General features: G+C 38.8%; 1 protein-coding gene across 1 annotated transcript; it reads left to right on the forward strand.

Moving 5' to 3' along the window:
- The first annotated feature begins 7,136 nt into the window (after positions 1-7,136).
- On the forward strand, positions 7,137-21,160 carry LOC127516082 (uncharacterized). Its single transcript, XM_051900383.1, has 2 exons — positions 7,137-10,007; positions 18,944-21,160. The coding sequence occupies exons 1-2, from the start codon at positions 9,997-9,999 to the stop codon at positions 20,544-20,546; spliced, it is 1,614 nt and encodes a 537-aa protein (XP_051756343.1). The 5' UTR covers positions 7,137-9,996; the 3' UTR covers positions 20,547-21,160.
- Positions 21,161-21,349: the final 189 nt, after the last annotated feature.

The raw sequence follows: 21,349 nt of genomic DNA on the forward strand, positions 1-21,349 counted from the left end.
GGCCTAACAATGTGTAGGCCAGCGCAATCGCATCCACTCTGCAACAGTACAGTATTTGCTTTGTAAGATATTTACAGGAAGTGACTGGAGCACTCCTACACTCTGAGGGCCTGAACCAGAAACAGCAAGTGCAGAAACTGCTCGTCTGCCGAATCTGGGAGAGCTAACAGAGTTATGTCTTATGCTCTGAAGGGAGTGGAAAGCATCTTGGGTACATAACTGTGTAGAGTTGAGGGAGCATTATCTTCGAAAACGAAATGAATCCACCTCGTCTTCAGCGGCTCAGATTTAGGGAGTAAATGGAGAGAGCTATGTGGATTAATCCATCCAGCTACAGAACACCTAAAACGGTTGGGAGACATTCTCATTAGTGCAGCAATGGCAGACTGTGTACAACTCGCTGTGAACTCGCTCAGGGCGGTTCTATGTTAAAACGGCAGTGTCTGTCAACATTCGTGGGCGGGGCCTGTGGCTAATGTGACGTCACACTGCCAGGGATCTGGAAACGACTTGTTCTGAGACACTGCTTATGATTCATGGGGATTAAAAAAAAGGAGTGGTTGAATTTTTATCATTATAGGGTGGTTGTGTACACACTAGGGCTGTGAATCATTGGGTATACAGCGAATCGATTCGATTCCCGATTCATGGGTGTTCGATTCGATTCAAGAATGGTTTTTGCAAATTCAGAACGATTCAATTCAAGACAATTTACATTGAAATTTGATGCGATTCGATTAATCCGATTCGATTCTCCATTTTAATATGCATTCATAGGGTTATTGAAATGCTTCTCCCAATGTGTCTTTATTACACAGCGACCTTCAGGCGGTTAGAGAGTGGGGGCAAAAAACAAAACAAACAAAAAAACCTTTTGTCCATTATTAATGTTAGTTCATGTTAGTTCTTAATGATGCTACATAACTTTATTTTAATAGCCTATAAAAATTGGCATTTGTGGAAATTTACATAAGCCAAAATTTTAAAAGGCTCTGAAAGTGTTGTTAGGCCTAGTTCATGTTAACTATAGTGTAGGATAGTGTTAAAGACTACACAACCTTATTAAAGTGTTACAGGTACATTAAACATACTACTGTAATGCTTACATGGAGAGACTAGACTACCTTAGAATATCATGCACTTTTCCAACTAATCCTAAACTAACTTTTCTTCATGGAATATTAAGAAAAGCACTCTTTGTTCTCTATATACGGAACATTTCCTTTATGATTCTGAAAAAAAAAACGCACTGGTTGTCTACTGTTGCTATAGTAACGAACGCAAGTTTAACGCACATAGATAAACCGCGCGCTCTTAATGTTGTAGTTACTTCAGCAGTTTCCTTCGTGCATTCAGTTTAACGACATTAGGTTCATAATTTCATTTATCATTCATTGGAACTGTGCGTATGCATTTAGAAACTTACATTATGTGTTTGGTCCGTCCATGCAACAAATGCACGACCTTGAATAAGCGGGGTTTTAATGTTCCTTCATCTGCTCATGTAATGTCAATGGTATGAACTACGGAACTACGGACGGAGCGCGAGCGCAATCCCGTGAAAGGCGGTAAAGAGTGCAGTGCATGTCTGTGAAGAAGAGCTGTGAGGGCGGGAATGAAAGCACACAACGTCTCCATCAATTCGCGCATGTAGTAATTTAATGTTTATATATTTTAAAGCACTGAATCGCTATAGAATCGCGATTAACCCAATTCTTAACATTTTACATCGATTCACAAAATTAACGATTCACGATTCAAAAAACATGTTTCAAGATCGATGCATATGCATCGTCAGGATTTGTAATCGATGCATCGAGTAAACGAGTGAATCGTTACACCCCTAATATATAGACATGATGTGCATCATAATTTTATCATGAAATTGTCTTTTTGGGTATAATTTTGTCAGCATGACATTGTATGCCAGGGTGTGATTTTCATTTTAGACACAAACTTGTGGGCCTATTAGTTTGCACTCTGTTAATGTTTAATGTTGTTGTGTACACTTTCTGATATGCTGAAGATTTACTGTTTGAATTTCATGATAAATCATGTATTTTTTTTATCACATATCTCCAAAATAAAAAGGGACTGATTCCGATTCCACATGATCAAACATGTTAGATAGCTAATCACCTCACATGTAACATTTTGCTCAGTTTATATACATACATTTATAATAGGAAATCTTATGCTACATCAACATCCAGGTAAACAAAAGCATCAGAGCGGGCAGACACACAATCTATTCTGCGCCACCATTTAAAACATTAAACTCATTCAGTTATTGGCATATTGCAAGCACTTGACTTTATTTCTGTTATATATCTACAAAAGTTATTGAGAATTAACAGAAGTTTAGATGTTGATGTTTCATTGAATGTTTGGGTTGAAGTCACCATGGTGGTGATTGGCATTTGCTTTAGTTGAGCTCTTGACAGTTGCAATAGTGTTTTAATACAACCAACTGTGAGCTGTTAAAGAAACAGTTTGAAGGAGAAACAAATCAGCTGAAATTAAATGTTTGTCATTCAGTTGACAATATAATTAAATAAAAATTTTTTAGAAATAAATGGTATCTGTGAGGATTTCCTGTGAGGATTTCCAGTCAGGATTTAGACCGTACCATAGTACTGAGACCGTGATCGTGGCTGTATTTCTCTATTAGTATTACTGTGTCTTAGTGCTGCTTTTGACACTATCGACCACATTTTTTTGAAATTATGTTAGCATACGTGTAATTGCATTGACATGGTTCAAATCATACTTATCTGACCGTTAGTTTGTAGTAGTAAACGAAGAGATGTCATATCGATCACAAGTTCAGTGTGGAGAACCGGAGTACTAAGACTGTTGCTTTTCACTCTGTACATGCTACCCTTGGGAGATATCATTAGGAAGCATGGCGTTAGTTTTCACTGTTACGCTGATGATACTCAGCTCTATATTTCTTCGCGCCCTAATGAAACTTACCAATTCACAAAATTAAATGCATAGCTGATATAAAAAATTGGATGACTAGTAATTTCCTACTACTAAATTCAGAAAAAAAAACTAGAGATTCTAATTATTGGATCAATAACCTCTGCACGTAATAACCTAGAATACTGTCTAACACTTGATGGCTGCTCTGTTAAGTCTTCGTCGTCAGTTATGAGCCTGGGTGTGCTCTTTGATACCAATCTTTCATTTGAAAGCCACTTTTCTAGCATCTGTAAAACCGCATTCTTCCATCATAAAAATATATCTAAACTATGACATATGCTCTCAATGACAAATGCGGAACAGTTAGTTCATGCGTTCCATGACCTCAAGGCTAGATTACTGTAACGCTCTACAAACTACAGCTGGTACAAAATGCAGCAGCTAGAGTTCTTACTAGAACCAGGAAGTATGACCACATTAGCCCGGTTTGGTCAACACTGCATTTGCTTCCTATTAAACATTGTATAGATTTTACCTGAGCGAGCTATTAACGCATGATAGTCCTTCACGTCTATTGCGATCTCAGAATTCAGGCCAGCTGATAATACCTAGAATATCAAAATCAACTGCAGGCGGTAGATCCTTCTCCTATTTGGCACCTAAACTTTGGAACAAACTTCCTAGCATTGTTCGGGAAGCAGACACACTCTGTCAGTTTAAATTTAGACTAAAAACGCACCTCTTTAACCTGGCATACACATAACATAATTATCAATTTATATATTTTCACATCCGTTAAAGGAGAGTTACGCTGCATAAATTAGGTAAGCCGGAAACGGGAACACTTCCTATATTTGGGTTTGGTTCCTTGCCGCTGTCGGCTTTTGGCTTGCTTAGTTGGGGACACTTGATATTCAACAATGTTTTTGATCTGCCTGCATTGACACCATTGTATGCAAACTGAACTTAGCTGGATGATGACATCACTATTTTCTTCAGAGCCCATGTATAAATGAATTAACTAAATTAAAAACTATTGATTTTTTACAAAGGAATGAATCAATACTGAATTTACTTAAAGGGATAGTTCACCCAAAAATGAAACTTCTGTCATCATTTACTCACCCTCAGGTTGTCCCAAACATGTATAAATTTCTTTGTTCTGTTGAACATATAGGAAGATATTTTGAAGAATGTAGGAAACTGAACAATTCTGGGGCACCATTGGTGACCTGCAAGCACTTTCCATAAGTGCATCCTGCTTTGAGTTTGGGCCTAATGACTTTAAGATTGTCCTTAAGCCAAGAACATGGCTATGTGCCAAAAGGTGCTCTCCACTCCATTCAGAGAACAGGTAATTTCGCTGTCAGCACTTCCCATTTCAGAAGATGAGCAAGACCTTCACTTACCTTTAGTGCCCAAACAGGGGAGTGAGAGCATATATATCAAGTGCTCTGTCCAATTCAGACAGTCAGACCAACTTTTCGTATGCTTCAGCGGCTGCACCATAGGGCTTCCGGTCACGAAGTAGAGATTGTCCCGCCGGATAGCGGATGCCATTGCTTGGCCTACGCTTAGATGGGCCCCATCGGCGTAAAAGCACACTCTACCAGAGGCATGGCCTCTTCCTGGGTGTTGTCCAGTGGTGTGTCCATCGGTGAGTCCTCGTTGTCCACCTTCGGCAGATTCTACAGCTTGAACGTCCCTGCACTGCAGGCGCAAGTCCTCTCTGTTTAGCAGGTCTCCGCTACGTAACCTCGACCCACTGTTATTCCCTGGAGGCTCCGGCCCACGGCCCACGGCCCAAGCCCCTGTTTCGGGCAACCCTGCCCTCATTAGCCCCACTGCTCTCAAGGCCCTTATAAATGGTGTCTTAAGCTAGGGTTCAGATTTATTGTCATTCTGCCTTAACACGGCGTGACTGGACTAGTTCCCCATAGTGTCTTCGACGCAATACAACCATATCGAAAGGTAACATACTCGGTTACTAATGTAACCTTGGCTCCCTGAGATAACTGGAATGAGTATTGCGTAGACGCCCTTGCTATAAGGCTTCATGACTGGGTGATCGTCGCTTCAGTCGAGTAAATCTGATTCCTATGGTCTAGTGAGCAGCTGTTATAGGCAGATATAACCCCCCCCATTCTGGTGGGCTCAGCGCCCGGGACAGCAAGAAGCACACCCATTGATTTGTGCACTTACACTGCATCATCATAAGTTTGTGCAGTTCCAACTGACCAGCCAATCAGCTCGCGCAGAGCCCTGCTTGGCTTTGGCTTGTGCAATTGTACTGCGTTGTTAAATAAAAAGCTTCAATATTCAGAGAAAAAGGAGTTTTCCCCTTAGCGCCTTCGACGCAATACTCGTTCCTCTTATCTCAGGGAACCAAGGTTACGTTAGTAACCAAGTATGCTTATACTTGCCACGTCTGCACGAGTGCGAAGTAGTGTGAGGCAAAAATGATATCATCACGACGTGAAAGGTTGTGTGCGTTGAGTGAGCGGGACCCAATTTCATGTGGCTGTGCACACGGCATTTTTTTGTAACTTTGCGCACAATTCCACTTTGGAAGATACACAACTTCAAAGCAATTCTGGCCAAGCAGATACGTCTATACCAGCAATACAGGCACCCACTTTGCACTTTTCTAAATTAATTGCTTACATTTACAAAATGAGCCTTTTTAATGAAAATAAATATTTAAGAGATTGTTGTTTAATTTAGTTTTATACATATGTTCACAGATCCATTTATTTTGTTCTAATGTCACAAATAATAATCTCAAGGTTTACTGGGTTTTACATGATTTTTTGGTTCTTTTGTAGTATGGGTTTGGTGAAGTGTAATAAAAACAACATTTTTGTAGGCTACCTTTACTCAATTACTCCATGTCGCCAGGGCTGCGTTATCCTAATGGGCAACATTGGCAACATGGGCTGCAGCCCAGGGCCCCGAACACTAGGGGGCCCCCGAGACAATTCTCTATTGCGTTTTAAAAAACGCATTGTTGTCACACACCCGAATCAAGAGTCACAGACACAGCGGACATGCACGCAGGAATACAAGCACATTGTCACCTCAACATGTCGAATGAAAATGTAAGGAAATATATGACAGTGGCACAGCATTTGAAAGCCGAAAGTTTGTTAATTGTTTTCTAAAATTAACAAATTAAAGATGACAGTTAAGATCTTACTGCAATTATGGATGGCTACGCTACAAATAATGGGGACATTCTAAAACGCTTAACGTGAAAAAGCTGTTATTTACAAACCAAACTCAGTAAACATCATACTAATAAAGCACACCATGTACAGAAAAGCAGATGAGCCCAGAATATGAACGCAACACGTTTAATTACAGGTTAAGCATTTCCTCCCATAAAGAAAATGCTTAATGTGGCTTAATGTACTAAGACAGTGACATTAAAAGACCAAACTCAGTAAACACTATACTAATAAAGCATACTATACAGAAAAATTGGTTTGTGCAGAATTTGATCTTTTAATAGGCTATCACTTAGTAGGCTACATTAAGCGACCTTAAGCTTTTTCATTTTAATGATTTCTATAGGAGGAAAACACTTAATGTGTAATAAAACGAATTGCGTTCATATTCTGGGCTCAGCTGCTTTGCTGAGTAGCTGTAGTATGGTTTATTAGTATGATGTTAACTGAGTTTGGTCTGTTAATATCACTGTATTAGTACATTAAGCCACATTAAGCGTTTTCACGTTTAGAATGTCACAAATAAGGGGAGTTCAGGCAGTGACAGAAAACAGCAAAGATTAAAAGATATTGAGAATAAGATCCATATCAGTATCGGTTAAAAAATAGAATTGTTAACGGTTAGTTCGCGTCCACACAGCTGACATGCTGGCTAATGCTAATGTAGCCCAGGGCCCCACAAAGGCTTAAGCCCCGGGTATACTTCGGCCGTTCGCGTTCGCGCACCGTCCGCATGACGTAATTTTCGTCATGAGGAGGGTTCACAGCCGGCCGCACACCCTGTCCGCGTGCAACAGCGCATGCACAAGCAGGACAGAAGAGTCCACTATGTGGCAATACGCACAGTACTGAGCACAATGTGCAGTCGAAGAAGAGTGCGTAAAGAGCGATTCAAAAACAAGATGAGTAAACTCAGAAGCATGACTTCTTCATCGTTTTTGATACCTGTTCTATTGGTGTATCTTCTGAACTATGTTGCAATGGTGGATGCACTATTTTTCTTCTCCAATCCTGCCCAGCGAATGTCCGGTTTATGACACGATGTCTGGTAAAAGTATAGAAAAAATTGTACTGCGCATGTGTCGAACTCGGTCATCCGCGCGCATCCGTGGTTTAGTATACTTTGAAAGATGCGCGAGACGCGTCCTGGCGCGGAAAGTGAAGTATACCTGGCGTCTTACACTTCAGCATTTGAACCAGAATGTATGACATAGTATAGATACACAGCCCTAGGCTAGCATACAGAAGCTGCCAGGAATTTGTGAAGAGTTTAGGCTTAATATTGTTGAGTCTAAATATCTGAATAATCAACAGACTTTTAAAAAGGTCCATGTTCTTGTTTAGTCTTTGAAATAAATTTCCAGTTTACAGTTATTGGAATATTCCTGTAATACTGCACATGTAGTCAGGTATCAGGATATTTCAAATAAACATCCTGAAACATCCACGTTGTCTTCCTTGCTGGAGATGTTTATTTTTTTATTTTTTTTTATTTTGGTAATTCTTCACAGTTATTGAATTAGCTCTAATTGAATTCATTGATTCTTATTCATGTCACTGAGGACAGCATAAAAGGGTTATGAATTTCAAATTGTGCTCATGGTTTCACACATACTGGTTTACGTTGTATATAATGTGAACATAATATGCATGTATTCAAATCTGTATTTCTTCCAAAGGCTTTTCAAAAACTTCTACAATTCATGCACTAACACAGTGGTTGAGTAAAATTGAATAAAATTGTTTTAACAGCACTTACATCTCACTTCAGAATTAACAGAGCAAAAAATTATTTTAATTACATTTACGCATTTTGTGTTTTTATCCAAGGGGACTCTGAACTGGTACACATTTCATCAAACCATGAACCTATTGCACAAGCATTTGCATTTCTATCAGCATGAGATAATGTTTGAGTTGCAGGAACTTCTTGTGGTGTAATCAAACACTTTTGTGTGATGATCTTATGACCAGGATGTTCTCAGTGTAAATACGGATCTTTCATTTCTGCAGTTGGGTAAATTTCAGTTGTGTGTTTAGTTTTGCTTTTATTATTCCATGTGTTTTGCAGGAATATCATGGGTGTTTTTACATGATCCCGAATTCATTTCTTTTTTTTCTAAAACACAATGATTGAATTGAGGCACTGAGTTTGTTTGTATTACCCAGAAACAACATTGATGTGCTTTTGGCGGGTTTATGCATGACGTGACAGTTCAGTAGCATTTACCATTGAATAAAATCGTTTTAATGGTTTTATTGCAATATCATTATTTATGTTATTGTATTAAAACACTGTATAAAAGGCACTTAACAGGTCAGTTAAACCATGATTCAGTACTGTAGCTGCTGTTGAGTATTCTTGTAATGAGGCTGTTTTAGAAGATCGCACGTTGGATCCAGATGCAGTTTAAGAGTTTATTTAAACAAAACAACAGAGGTAATTCCAGGTAGAGAACACAAGAGTCCAGGCAATGAACAGGTTAATCTATAACAGGGAACAAGAATAACTAAAACAAATGCACACGATACATCTGAGAAGAACAACACCAGACAAACAACATGAGAAACACTGGGGTATAGGCCTATATAGACAAGGGGTGATTGGCAAACAAGAAACACCTGGCAGCAGTCAGAGAACTAATCAACAAGAAAAACTATAAAAGACTACAAAACATGGCACTAGGACAGGAAATACAACAAAAGTCCACAAGACAGGGGAACACAGACTGGGATCATGACAATTCTCATGTCAATTTAAAATAAAGGTGTGGATAGTTTGTGCTCAATGTAAGCAGGATCCCTCCATTTGTGTAGTTGAGTAATTTTTGGTTGAGAGAAGAAAAATACATGTGTTGTACTTCATTTTTTTTTAATCTCTTTTGTATTACTTCCTATATATTGATTATGTATATTTATATTCATTTTATTTTACTGTTACTGTTTAATCTCCTATTCAGGTTACAATTTTTTTTTTTCTTTCAGCATAACAGAACAGTGGTGTGAATCAGTCATTTTTGATTATATTTGTAAAATAACCCTTAACTTGTTGAAATTGTGCTAGTCAGACAAAGACCTAAACTAAGACTATTCATTTTGACTATCACTTCATCTTCTGCTTCCAGCTCTTCCCTCTGTCATGTGTCTTGGGCAGATAGAGCTGACATTAAATGTATTTTTGCATATCAAAGCGACTCTTACATTGTGATAGAGAGGTTCAGCACAGCTGGGTGTAGTTTTTCTAGAAATTGAGGCTGGGTCCAACATTTGTGGTGTAACCTCAAAATTACTGAGATTCAAGTTTGGGTCAGGTCAGGTCAGGTTTTCTGATTTATTTACCAAAATAAATAAATAAAACTAAAAAAAAAAAAAAAAAAAAAAAAAAAAAAAAAATTAATACTCATAAAAAAAGAATACTTTAATCATAACCAAGAAAAACGAATCCATAACCAAACCTGACACTTGCAAGCTATGGAAAACACTTATAAAACGTAAATGTAGTGGAATATTTCTTCTTCATGACGAATTAATACATTTAGTCCATTTAACACTATGAATAAATTACTAGATGAAGTACACATCTGTGACAACATACACACATGAAAGATGTTGTTCCTGTCATTTTATTTAGACTGTTCAGATATTAAAGTACATTGAAGACTCATTTGGTTGGGAGGGACTTCAGCCAGTTAGGCTTGTTAAATAAACCGGTGTTCCCGTCAAAGCTTTTTATTCAACCAGACACTCAACACAGAGGCTGGTGTGTACAAAATATAGTAATAGATTTTAAAAATACAGTGATTTACAAATGTTTTGCTGAAAGCTGACTGCAGTGATTACCATGAATTTCGGGTAAGTTGAAACTTACATAAATTACAAACTGCATAATTTATTTATTACATAAATTACTTCTGCATGTAATTTGTAAGGGATAATCCACGTTACCTACTTGCCAGCACTGACAAGTTATTGTGCTTAATGATGTTTTCAGTGCAATATTTTACTGGAAGGGTAAAAATTTTTAGTTATTTTTGTCAGTTAAGACACATTAGATCTAGCATTCTGTCCATTTCAAATCTGACACAGATGTAGTGCAGTGTGATTACATGTTGGCCTATTAGAATGAATTATAAAATTATAAAAAAAAAAAAAAACAACATATCAAGCCAAGGCACTCAAGAATTTAAGTAAATATATGAAAAGCCTTTATTTAGTCATGGCTTATAGGTAATTAAAAACATGTAACAGATAACTGCACACTGACAAGTTGCACACCCTGATGACGGCTCATTAGCCGCAGCGTGTCAGTGTGCAGTTATCTGGTACATGTTTTTAATTACCTTGTGCTCTTGAATGTGTGTACAGTGTACACACAGTGGCAGAGCCAGGATATTTTCTCTTCAGCAATTGTTAGTTACACTGTAAGGTCTGTTTCAAAAACTTGTTGAATTGGTTCTACATCAAGAAAAATACACAAACAGTAATTGTGAACAGGATGGCCAAGCTTAGGTCAATGGTGGCCACGGCCAGTCAGCCACCCCTAGCTCAGCAGCATGATTTGGGATATGTATGTGAGATAGATTTTATAAAACAGATTATCAACAGATGAAGCATCAGTGCATCAGTACATTTATGTTTAATTTCACAAATAATATAGGCTTTATAACTTTTAATTTGTTTGCCTGTTAGCATTCCAATTGTCCTTGATGAAAAGCAGTAAGGAAAAAAAAAAATCTTAGGCCACTGCTGATTTGCAGAAGGAACACCACAATGGGGCATCAATTAAAACACATTGAAGCAACATCCATTAAAAATGTTATTTTCACCAGTGCTATTACTGTGTGTTCCACAGGTGCAACAGACTGGTTTCTAAAATCATAAAACTTAAATACATTAAAATAAAAATATATGCATCAACAAATATATAAGGTAAATCAGCCTTATAATAAATTGCATAACAAAATTCACACCATACAATATATAATCAAACAGTCCAAAATAATATAACTCACATTGTACCTCAGTGCCATATGAAAATTCCAGAGCAGCAAAGACAAAAACAAAGAGCAAACTGCTAGTCTACTGAAGCAACCCTTCTTAAAGGCCACTAATTGGAGTCATAACAAGCTGCAGCTGTTAACAGTGGGCAGAGCTTCTATGGGGAAATCCCTTTCTCTGATAATACTAAAGCCTGTTTGAATCACATCTGTGCAACTGCACAGACCAATGGCATCTCAGTGCACCCAAATGATTGGGCCCATATGATGTTTTATTAACAAAGATTGGGAGGAGCAATGTTCAAATGATCTACCCAATCAGCATAAAAAGGAGGTCTATAAATATGTAGCTGACTCACCAATGTTTCTCTACAGTTTTTTCAGCATCCCTCCACCACCCCGTCTCCTCACACTCACCTGGTTACTATCCTAACCAAAGATATGGGGGGAATACTCTGGGTTTGGGCCAAATACCAAGCTCGGAGCCCTCTCCTCAGACAGCACGCCAAATATGCATTCTCTATCTGATTACTTAAGTGTGAACTCGTGAATTGCCTATATAAGGCTATATAAAATGCTATACTTGAAATAAATATGCATCTGAAAGATGTATACTTTCATATCCTGATAGCCCTGCATCACAGACCATTATTGAAGTTCGTGTTTGAAGGAGTGGCTTGCCAGTGTACCGTCTTACCATTTGGACTGTCTCTTGCACCTCACACCTTCACAAAATGTGTGGGTATGATATGGCATGGCACTCCTTCCCCCCAGCGTTCGGCACCTGGTCAGATCCAAAGCTCCACTGGCACGTCAACTGTCTGGAGATGATCAGGGAGGACAGGCTCTACTGCCAGCCAGGTTGCAGGGATGGTGCAGCTGCTGATGGCAGCGTCCTGGCCTATTCCGCTGTGGATGGGTCTGCTTTTCTTAGATGGGGGGGCTCAATCTGTCACCCCTCAGCCAGAGCTTTGGAGCCTTTATCTGTGGCCCCTCAGTGGGGCAATTCATGCCTATCGCAGGGTGTGCTTAACACCAGCCCCTTCTACAAGGCACCTCTACACCCTTAAGTGGTCTGTCTCTTTGGGGTCTTTCTCTTTGGGGGCAGTCGTGGCCTAGTGGTTAGAGAGTCATACTTGTAACCCAAAGTCTCAGTACCGACAGGAATTGTCGGTGGGGGGAGTGAATGTACAGCTCTCTCTTCTACTCTCAATACCACGACTGAGGTGAGACCCTTGAGCAAGACACCGAACCCCCAACTGCTCCCCAGGCGCCGCAGCAAAAAATGGCTGCCCACTGCTCTAGGTGTATGTTCATGGTGTGTGTGTTTGTTCACTGCTCACTGTTGCGTGTGTGAACTTGGATGGGATAAAAGCAGAGCACAAATTCCAAGTATGGGACACTATACTTTGCTACATGTCACGTGATGTCACTTTCACTTTTTTTTTTTCCAACTGGTGCACAGTCGGGAATCAAGATACAGGGTATCCGCGGGGCATTAAAAAGCATTAAAAGTCATTAAATGGATTTTGCGAAAATTAAGGCCTTAAATGGCATTAAAAAGCATTAAATTACATTTCTACAGGCATTAAATTTTTTAGATAGTTTTGAAGAAAAATAATACTACCAGTTTATTTTGAATAAAGCCTAAGTAATTAATAACTGATTTGCTGTCGCAAAATAGGTACATTGGTGTGATACGCACACGGAACCAGTTTAGTAATTGCCTCCGGCCGGTGCAAAATTGCCGTTACGCCATTTTAGACAGGGGCGGCTGTGACCTGGAGACGGAAGGTTGAATCAGTGTTGCCAACTTAGCGCCTTTTCAGGCCCTTTTGCAATTTTTTTTTCTAAGAAAGCACGCTGTGACGAATATAGCGACTTGTTAACCTGATCCAGCTTCCGAGACCCCCTACTACCGCACAAGCGCGAGGTCTTGCTTTCCTGCCGGAGGCGCACCTCTCTGGTTCAGCAGCGCATTCAGTTGAGGCTGTGCGCTCTGTCAGAGAACAAATAAAATAGATACTATTGCTTCTAACCTGAGTGATCATTTTACGTGTACATATAGCCAAAATCAAAGCAAATGTCTTTATCTTATGTGTACAGTGATTTTGTCAGACAACGTCTTGATTATAAATCAGGATTTTAGTGCTGGTTTAACATGTCAGGGCTCGAACTTTACTTTCTCGACCGGACAAGGACCTGATTAAAATGTCAATACCAAAAAAAAAAAAAAAAACAGCAACTTGGGAATCACCAAAACACGAGTATGACGGATTTTATTACATTTAGTGTTAGTGGCGATCGATAGTGGATAATAATAGGCTGTATAATGTACTGACGATAACAAGGTTGCGCTGTTGAGGCTCACGCAGCATCTCGAGGAGAAATGGAAACATGAGCGAAGCACACACAAAAAGAAACTTGGTTAAACATACTGCGGTAAAAATTCAAACTGTGGAGTTTTTATAACTTGATACTGGTAAGCAAAACCACACAACCAAGAATGATGTTTTCCTAAATAGGCTACCATCACGATTAAAAACGTGACACTGATTTCATACAACAGTTCAATTAACAAGTAGTTAATATCAAGCTACTTACATTTTAGAAGGAACATTGACTGTTTTTGTTCTATTTTAGCAGCAAAAATGGTTTCAAACAAAGATCACAGCAGAACCATATTGCAACACTCAGCCTCGTTTTCATTACTGAATGATTAAGCGTTTTGAAGGAATCGGTTGAGTCAAAAATTCAATGACCCATTCATAAACAACTGCCTCATTCTTGAATGAATCAGCCATTGGAATGAATCGTTTGAATGAATGAATCAATGACTCACTCATTAAGACGGTTACTTGCCGCCAGCTACTGGTGGTTTAGTTTAATTTTTTTTAAAAGTATCATTTCCCCCCCAACATTTCATATTTGTATTTTCAAAAAATATTTAAAACAATCCCATAACATTAATTAATGCAGTTGTAATCAATCAAAAATATGCAGATTTACATATGTCAAAGCTGCAATATTCTGAAAGGATATTGCTTCAGAACAAATTTATATTTCCACCACAAAAAAAATAAATAAATAAATATTTTTTTCCGGACAAGCAACTGTTTTACTTGTATGACCGATGTACACGTGTCCACATGACAAGGCTTAATGTCGAGCCCTGTATGTAATCTTAATGGGCTGCATTTCAGTCACCATTTCATATTGTCTGACAACAAAAACAGAAAAAAAATATACAGATGAAACAATTTTATTGGGAATTTGGCTGTATTAAAATATATTATGTGAGCAAAAGGGTAGCACTAGAGAAGCAAACAAATGTAAAGGGCTAACATTTGGCAGAATGCAAATACAACAATGACATGATGAATTTTCTAATTGCCGTATGTCGTCATCTATCGACATTTAGCGGCATATATGGCTTTAAAAAAAAATTTAAAATTGCCATTAAAAAGGCATTAAAAAGCATTAAATTAGATTTGATGAAACCTGTAGAAACCCTGCAATATGGCATCAATTCCGTTCTTTCTGCAAGAGCAGCTGGACGATGACCGGACCCTGTCTATGCTCAAGGTCTATGATCCTGTTTACACCTGGTCACCTTTCACACTTGGTTCAATTGCCTGGACCGAACCCGAATTCGATTGCTCCCCCCTCCCCCTGCCCCCACTGGACTGTGTTCATATTACATTATTTGGGTCCGACCCGCGGTTCGTTTGTGTCATCAAACCAGCAGCTGTTTGAGATAGGATGAGATAGGCTACACTACAGCTCTCTGCTTGCAGCACGTCAGTCACGCTCATCGGGAAAGTGAGTGAAACACACACACAAACACACATTTTTATAAAATAATACGCCATTAATAGCGGTTCACTTCCGCAATTTGCTACGTTTGCGTTCATATCAAAAGCGAACCGTACCGGAGTTCACTTGAACCGTACCCCAGACCACCCTTTTTAAGCGGACTCGGGTAGACAGTGTTCACATCATCCAAACGTACCGAACTCTGACGTCAATCGAACCCGGGTGTGCACCAAAAGTGCTGATGTGAAAGCACCCTTAATGTATTTTACTGATCACATAGCTATCTGATTTATCTAAACAATTCCATTTACACTTGGCCACATAATTGTGTCTCCACAAAATGGATATAAATCCGATCTTCAAATCAAAAAGATACTCAGCTGCTCATCTGCGTCGATGCGTGATGCAGTAGCGCTGTCATATCTGGCTATAACATGTTTTTTTAGCCTATAACGCTCTCACACATTTATTTTTTTGTATTTCTGTGAGGAGTAAAATTTACATATGTGGTTTCAACAACCAGATGCATTTAGACCTGTTCAGTTTTGACTGGAATGCGTCTCAGACCACCTCCTGCAGTGGTTTGAGCGATCAGAGCAACCTGAGCTCTTATAACACCTGAGCAGTGCCACAGACTGATCGACTCCATGCCACGCCGCATTGCTGCAGTAATTCAGGCAAAAGGAGCCCCAACTAAGTACTGAGTGCTGTACATGCTCATACTTTTCATGTTCATACTTTTCAGTTGGCCAAGATTTCTAAAAATCCTTTCTTTGTATTGTATCTGTTGTATTATTATTATTATTATTACTATTATTGTATATTGTATTTGTATCTTAAGTAATATTTGGGATTTTCCTTAGTTGTCAGTTATTATCATCAAAATTAAAAGAAATAAACATTTGAAATATATCAGTCTGTGTGTAATGAATGAATATAACATACAAGTTTCACTTTTTGAATGGAATTAGTGAAATAAATCAACTTTTTGATGATATTCTAATTATATGACCAGCACCTGTAGACCTAGTCTTTTCGTGATCGTATAGCTATCCGATCCACATAAAGTGACCAGGTGTAAACAGGCCCTATGTCGCAGCTTTTGTGGCGTATCACGCCCCCATTGCTGGCCAGTCAGTTAAGTGAGATGGTCCTTTTTATAACCGCATCCTGTCTTGAGTTTGGGCCGAATTACTGTAAGGTCATCCTTAAAGGGGACCTATTATGCAAAATTCACTTTTGCATGGTGTTTTGGACATAGATGTGTGTTGGCAGTGTGTGTACTAGGGGTGCAACGATTCACTCGTTTTCTCGATGCATCGATTACAAATCCTGACGATGCATATGCATCGATCTTGAAACATGTTTTTTGAATCGTGAATCGTTAATTTTGGTCAATAATCAATGTAAAATGTTAAGAATTGGATTAATCGCGATTCTATAGTGATTCAGTGCTTTAAAATATATAAACATTAAATTACTACATGCGCGAATTGATGGAGACGTTGTGCGCTTTCATTCGCGCCCTCACAGCTCTTCTTCACAGACATGCACTGCACTCTTTACCGCCTTTCACGGGATTGCGCTCGCCGTAGTTCCGTAGTTCCGTAGTTCATACCATTGACATTACATGAGCAGATGAAGGAACATTAAAACCCCGCTTATTCAAGGTCGTGCATTTGTTGCATGGACGGACCAAACACATAATGTAAGTGTCTAAATGCATACGCACAGTTCCAATGAATGATAAATGAAATTATGAACCTAATGTCGTTAAACTGAATGCACGAAGGAAACTGCTTAAGTAACTACAACATTAAGAGCGCGCGGTTTATCTATGTGCGTTAAACTTGCGTTCGTTACTATAGCAACAGTAGACAACCAGTGCGTTTTTTTTTTCAGAATCATAAAGGAAATGTTCCGTATATAGAGAACAAAGAGTGCTTTTCTTAATATTCCATGAAGAAAAGTAGGTTTAGGATTAGTTGGAAAAGTGCATGATATTCTAAGGTAGTCTAGTCTCTCCATGTAAGCATTACAGTAGTATGTTTAATGTACCTGTAACACTTTAATAAGGTTGTGTAGTCTTTAACACTATCCTACACTATAGTTAACATGAACTAGGCCTAACAACACTTTCAGAGCCTTTTAAAATTTTGGCTTATGTAAATTTCCACACATGCCAATTTTTATAGGCTATTAAAATAAAGTTATGTAGCATCATTAAGAACTAACATGAACTAACATTAATAATGGACAAAAGGTTTTTTTGTTTGTTTTGTTTTTTGCCCCCACTCTCTAACCGCCTGAAGGTCGCTGTGTAATAAAGACACATTGGGAGAAGCATTTCAATAACCCTATGAATGCATATTAAAATGGAGAATCGAATCGGATTAATCGAATCGCATCAAATTTTAATGTAAATTGTCTTGAATTGAATCGTTCTGAATTTGCAAAAACCATTCTTGAATCGAATCGAACACCCATGAATCGGGAATCGAATCGATTCGCTGTATACCCAATGATTCACAGCCCTAGTGTGTACACAACCACCCTATAATGATAAAAATTCAACCACTCCTTTTTTTTAATCCCCATGAATCATAAGCAGTGTCTCAGAACAAGTCGTTTCCAGATCCCTGGCAGTGTGACGTCACATTAGCCACAGGCCCCGCCCACGAATGTTGACAGACACTGCCGTTTTAACATAGAACCGCCCTGAGCGAGTTCACAGCGAGTTGTACACAGTCTGCCATTGCTGCACTAATGAGAATGTCTCCCAACCGTTTTAGGTGTTCTGTAGCTGGATGGATTAATCCACATAGCTCTCTCCATTTACTCCCTAAATCTGAGCCGCTGAAGACGAGGTGGATTCATTTCGTTTTCGAAGATAATGCTCCCTCAACTCTACACAGTTATGTACCCAAGATGCTTTCCACTCCCTTCAGAGCATAAGACATAACTCTGTTAGCTCTCCCAGATTCGGCAGACGAGCAGTTTCTGCACTTGCTGTTTCTGGTTCAGGCCCTCAGAGTGTAGGAGTGCTCCAGTCACTTCCTGTAAATATCTTACAAAGTAAATACTGTACTGTTGCAGAGTGGATGCGATTGCGCTGGCCTACACATTGTTAGGCCTGCAATGTCCTGTTGGAGCAAAGGCCCCAGGATTGGAGACCTTTCCTTGGGCTAGGCTTGCAGGGCCTTTAGGCTGGGTCAGTCCTGTGCTAATAACACAGTATTATTAGACTGCGTTCCCCCACCGCATCAGCTAAACTCAACTGTTAGCAGTTGTTTGCCTGCTTCCTCAGTTGAAACAATCTGATGAAATGGTACTCAGTGTCGGAATGCAAAGGCAAATTGGCCTTTGGGTGCGCTGAGATACCATTAGTCTGTGCAGCTGCACAGACATGATTCAATCAGGCTTTTTTATTTTCTGAGAAAGTAATTTCCCGATGGCGTCAGTTAAACCCAATGAAATGTCTTGTTTCTGTCTATCTCAGGGAACCGAGGTTATGCAAGTAACTGAAATGATTTGTCCAGTGTCCAGAAAAGTGTCTTTGTACTCTTTTAAGCTAGTGTATCGCTTATCTCTGAACCTAAAGCCGAAAGTATACTAAGTTACATGCAGTTTTTGCAAACATTAGCGTTGACATCAAAACTGAAGTAGGTTTAGAGCTTAACTGATATAAAAACTCTGGCATCAAACCATTTATAAATGGTAACATGACAGCATGCCATGAAAAGACCACTGACCTCGAGGTATACAAATATCTTTTTCAAATATCATCTGAATTTGGATTAAATATCAAAAAACATTCCTAAATATTTTTTTTTTGTTACAAAATATTTCTAAACTATTGATGTTACATTAATATGTTAGTGTTGAAAACGTATGTAACACAATTTATTGCTACTACTAGTCAAAAATTCTTGCTACATAAATATTTAAAGAAACATTTACCTCCATATTTTTCAGACAGCTGAGTGTTTCACCACGCAGATCAACTTTGATTCATTGTGGCCCTCCAAAACGATTTCGTCTAAACACAGTGAGAAAAGTACTTGATGATCATGGAAAAGTCAGAAAATGGACTTATGGGAATAAAGACACCAGTAAACAAAACAAAATTGTTCTGTTGGTGGGAGAGACCGGTGCTGGCAAGACGACTCTCATCAACACCATGGTCAACTACTTACTGGGAGTGAAGTTTGAGGATGAACTATGGTATGAAATCACAGAAGAAGAAGAAGCAGGAGACCAATCAGAATCACAAACATCTGAAATCACCATGTATGAGCTCTTTCCTGAGAGTCCTCACCATCTCACCATCATTGATACTCCAGGTTACGGAGACACTAGAGGACTGGAAAAAGATCTGGAAGTTGCTGAGAATTTATCCACTCTGTTTCAGAGCAATGATGGAGTTCGTGAGATTGATGCAGTGTGTTTTGTGATTCAAGCATCTAAGAATCGTCTCTCAGACAGACAGCATTATATCATCAGTTCAATTCTGTCTTTGTTTGGAAAAGACATCGTGAACAACATTGTATTTTTAATTACACACTCTGATGGTCTGCCACCCAAAAACGTCATCGGCGCCATTAATAAAGCCAGAATCCCCTGCAGACGAGACTGCAGTAACCAACCTGTTCATTTCTTATTCAACAATCGGCAGGCTGACGCCCACCACAGTGAGAAACGTTACCTTCGTAATCAAAGAGATGCTTGGGAAAACAGCATGGAAGAGACAAAGAAATTTCTTCAGTCACTGGAAGGAAAGAACAGAAGAAGTTTGGAGTTGACTTCCAATGTCCTGATAGAGCGCATTCAATTTGAAGCACTGATCTGCAACTTACAGCTGCAAATTCAAGAGAAAGAATCAAAGAAGTCTGAAAAAATTCAGATCCAGGAGGCAGTGAGACAAAATAAAGAAAAGATTGACAGGCGTACAAACTTTAGCATTAGAGTCAAAAAGACTGTCAAGGAGAAGGTTCCTATTGAAAGCGCTTCATGGAAGAGCAGGAAGGCGACGACCTGCACTGTCTGTGAGGAAAACTGCCATGAGTTTGACTGCTGGTGGGTTTCTAATCCCAGCAAATGTGAAGTCATGAAAAACGGATACTGCACCGTGTGCACAGGGAAGTGTCATCAAAGCAAACACGTCAAAGAAGACAAGAAATACATCATCAGAACCTCAAGCATTGTGATGGAATTTGATGAATTTAAAAAGAAATATGAAAAAGCTCAAGAACAAACAAAGAGGTTTTCAGTTATAATGGATCATCTTGACAAAGATCTGAAAGATATTGAGGACAAAAAGTTAATTCTTCTGTTCAATGCTTACAAGACCATCAAGCATCTGTCTCAGATTGCATTAAAGCCAGACTCGGCCTTCACTCTTCAGCATCTGGACTTCTTCATCCCCAGATTGAGGGAGGCTGGCAAAGTAAACTGGGTCCAAGAGCTGGAGGAAATGAGGAGAACCGCTGAAGCTGAAGAAGCAAATAAAGATGCTCTGAGTTATCTGAAAGCTGGTCTGGCAAAACTGAAACTGGAGCGTGTCTTTGGTGGGCAATGAAAAAATGCAGAGAGGACAAGAGAATAACTTTATGTAAATCTTTAAATAATAAGAAACTTCATTGAATCATTGTATCAAGCTGTTTTAGTGTTTTTTTTAAGCAAGCCACTTCTATCCAATCTGTTTATGAACTGTAATAATAACTAATATTTTGGGGTACTTGATAGTAGTTTTAACAGAAAATGTTGCATTCATGAACACTGCTGTTTACTCTTGTGTTAATCCTTTTTTTTTTTATTTCTTTTAAATTCCTTTGTTGTTTCCCTCAGATTTGTCTGTCTTGATGTCAACATCAAAATTCTTATTGAATAAAATAACTAAAATACATACAAAAATATGACATTCATAACATCTGCATTTTCTTGACCAAGCTAGAAGATCTTCTTATCTTAGTGAAAAATAATTAGTCAAAGGTTTGTTTTTGTGAATTGTGGGGACATTCCATAGGCGTGGTTTTGGTTGGAAAAAAAAAAAAAAAAGTTTTTTTATGCTGTACAAACTGTACTTTCTATCACCCTACACTACCCTTACCCCTAAACCTATCCATCCCAGAAAACTGCACATTTTTACTTTTTCAAAAAAACTCATTCTGTATGATTTATAAGCCTTTTGAAAAATGGGGACATGGGGTAATGTCCTCATTTGTCACCCTCTCCTTGTAATACCTATGTCATACCCATGTCATTATACAAATTTGTGTCCTGATATGTCACAAAAACGCGCGCACACATGTATAGGCCTATTTAAACATTTCATTTTATACAAATGTATAAGTTAATACTTAGGGTTAGAGTTTTAGAAGA

Source organism: Ctenopharyngodon idella, chromosome 7 (genome assembly GCF_019924925.1).
Source record: "Ctenopharyngodon idella isolate HZGC_01 chromosome 7, HZGC01, whole genome shotgun sequence".
In the NCBI taxonomy this organism is placed as follows: Eukaryota; Metazoa; Chordata; class Actinopteri; order Cypriniformes; family Xenocyprididae; genus Ctenopharyngodon; species Ctenopharyngodon idella.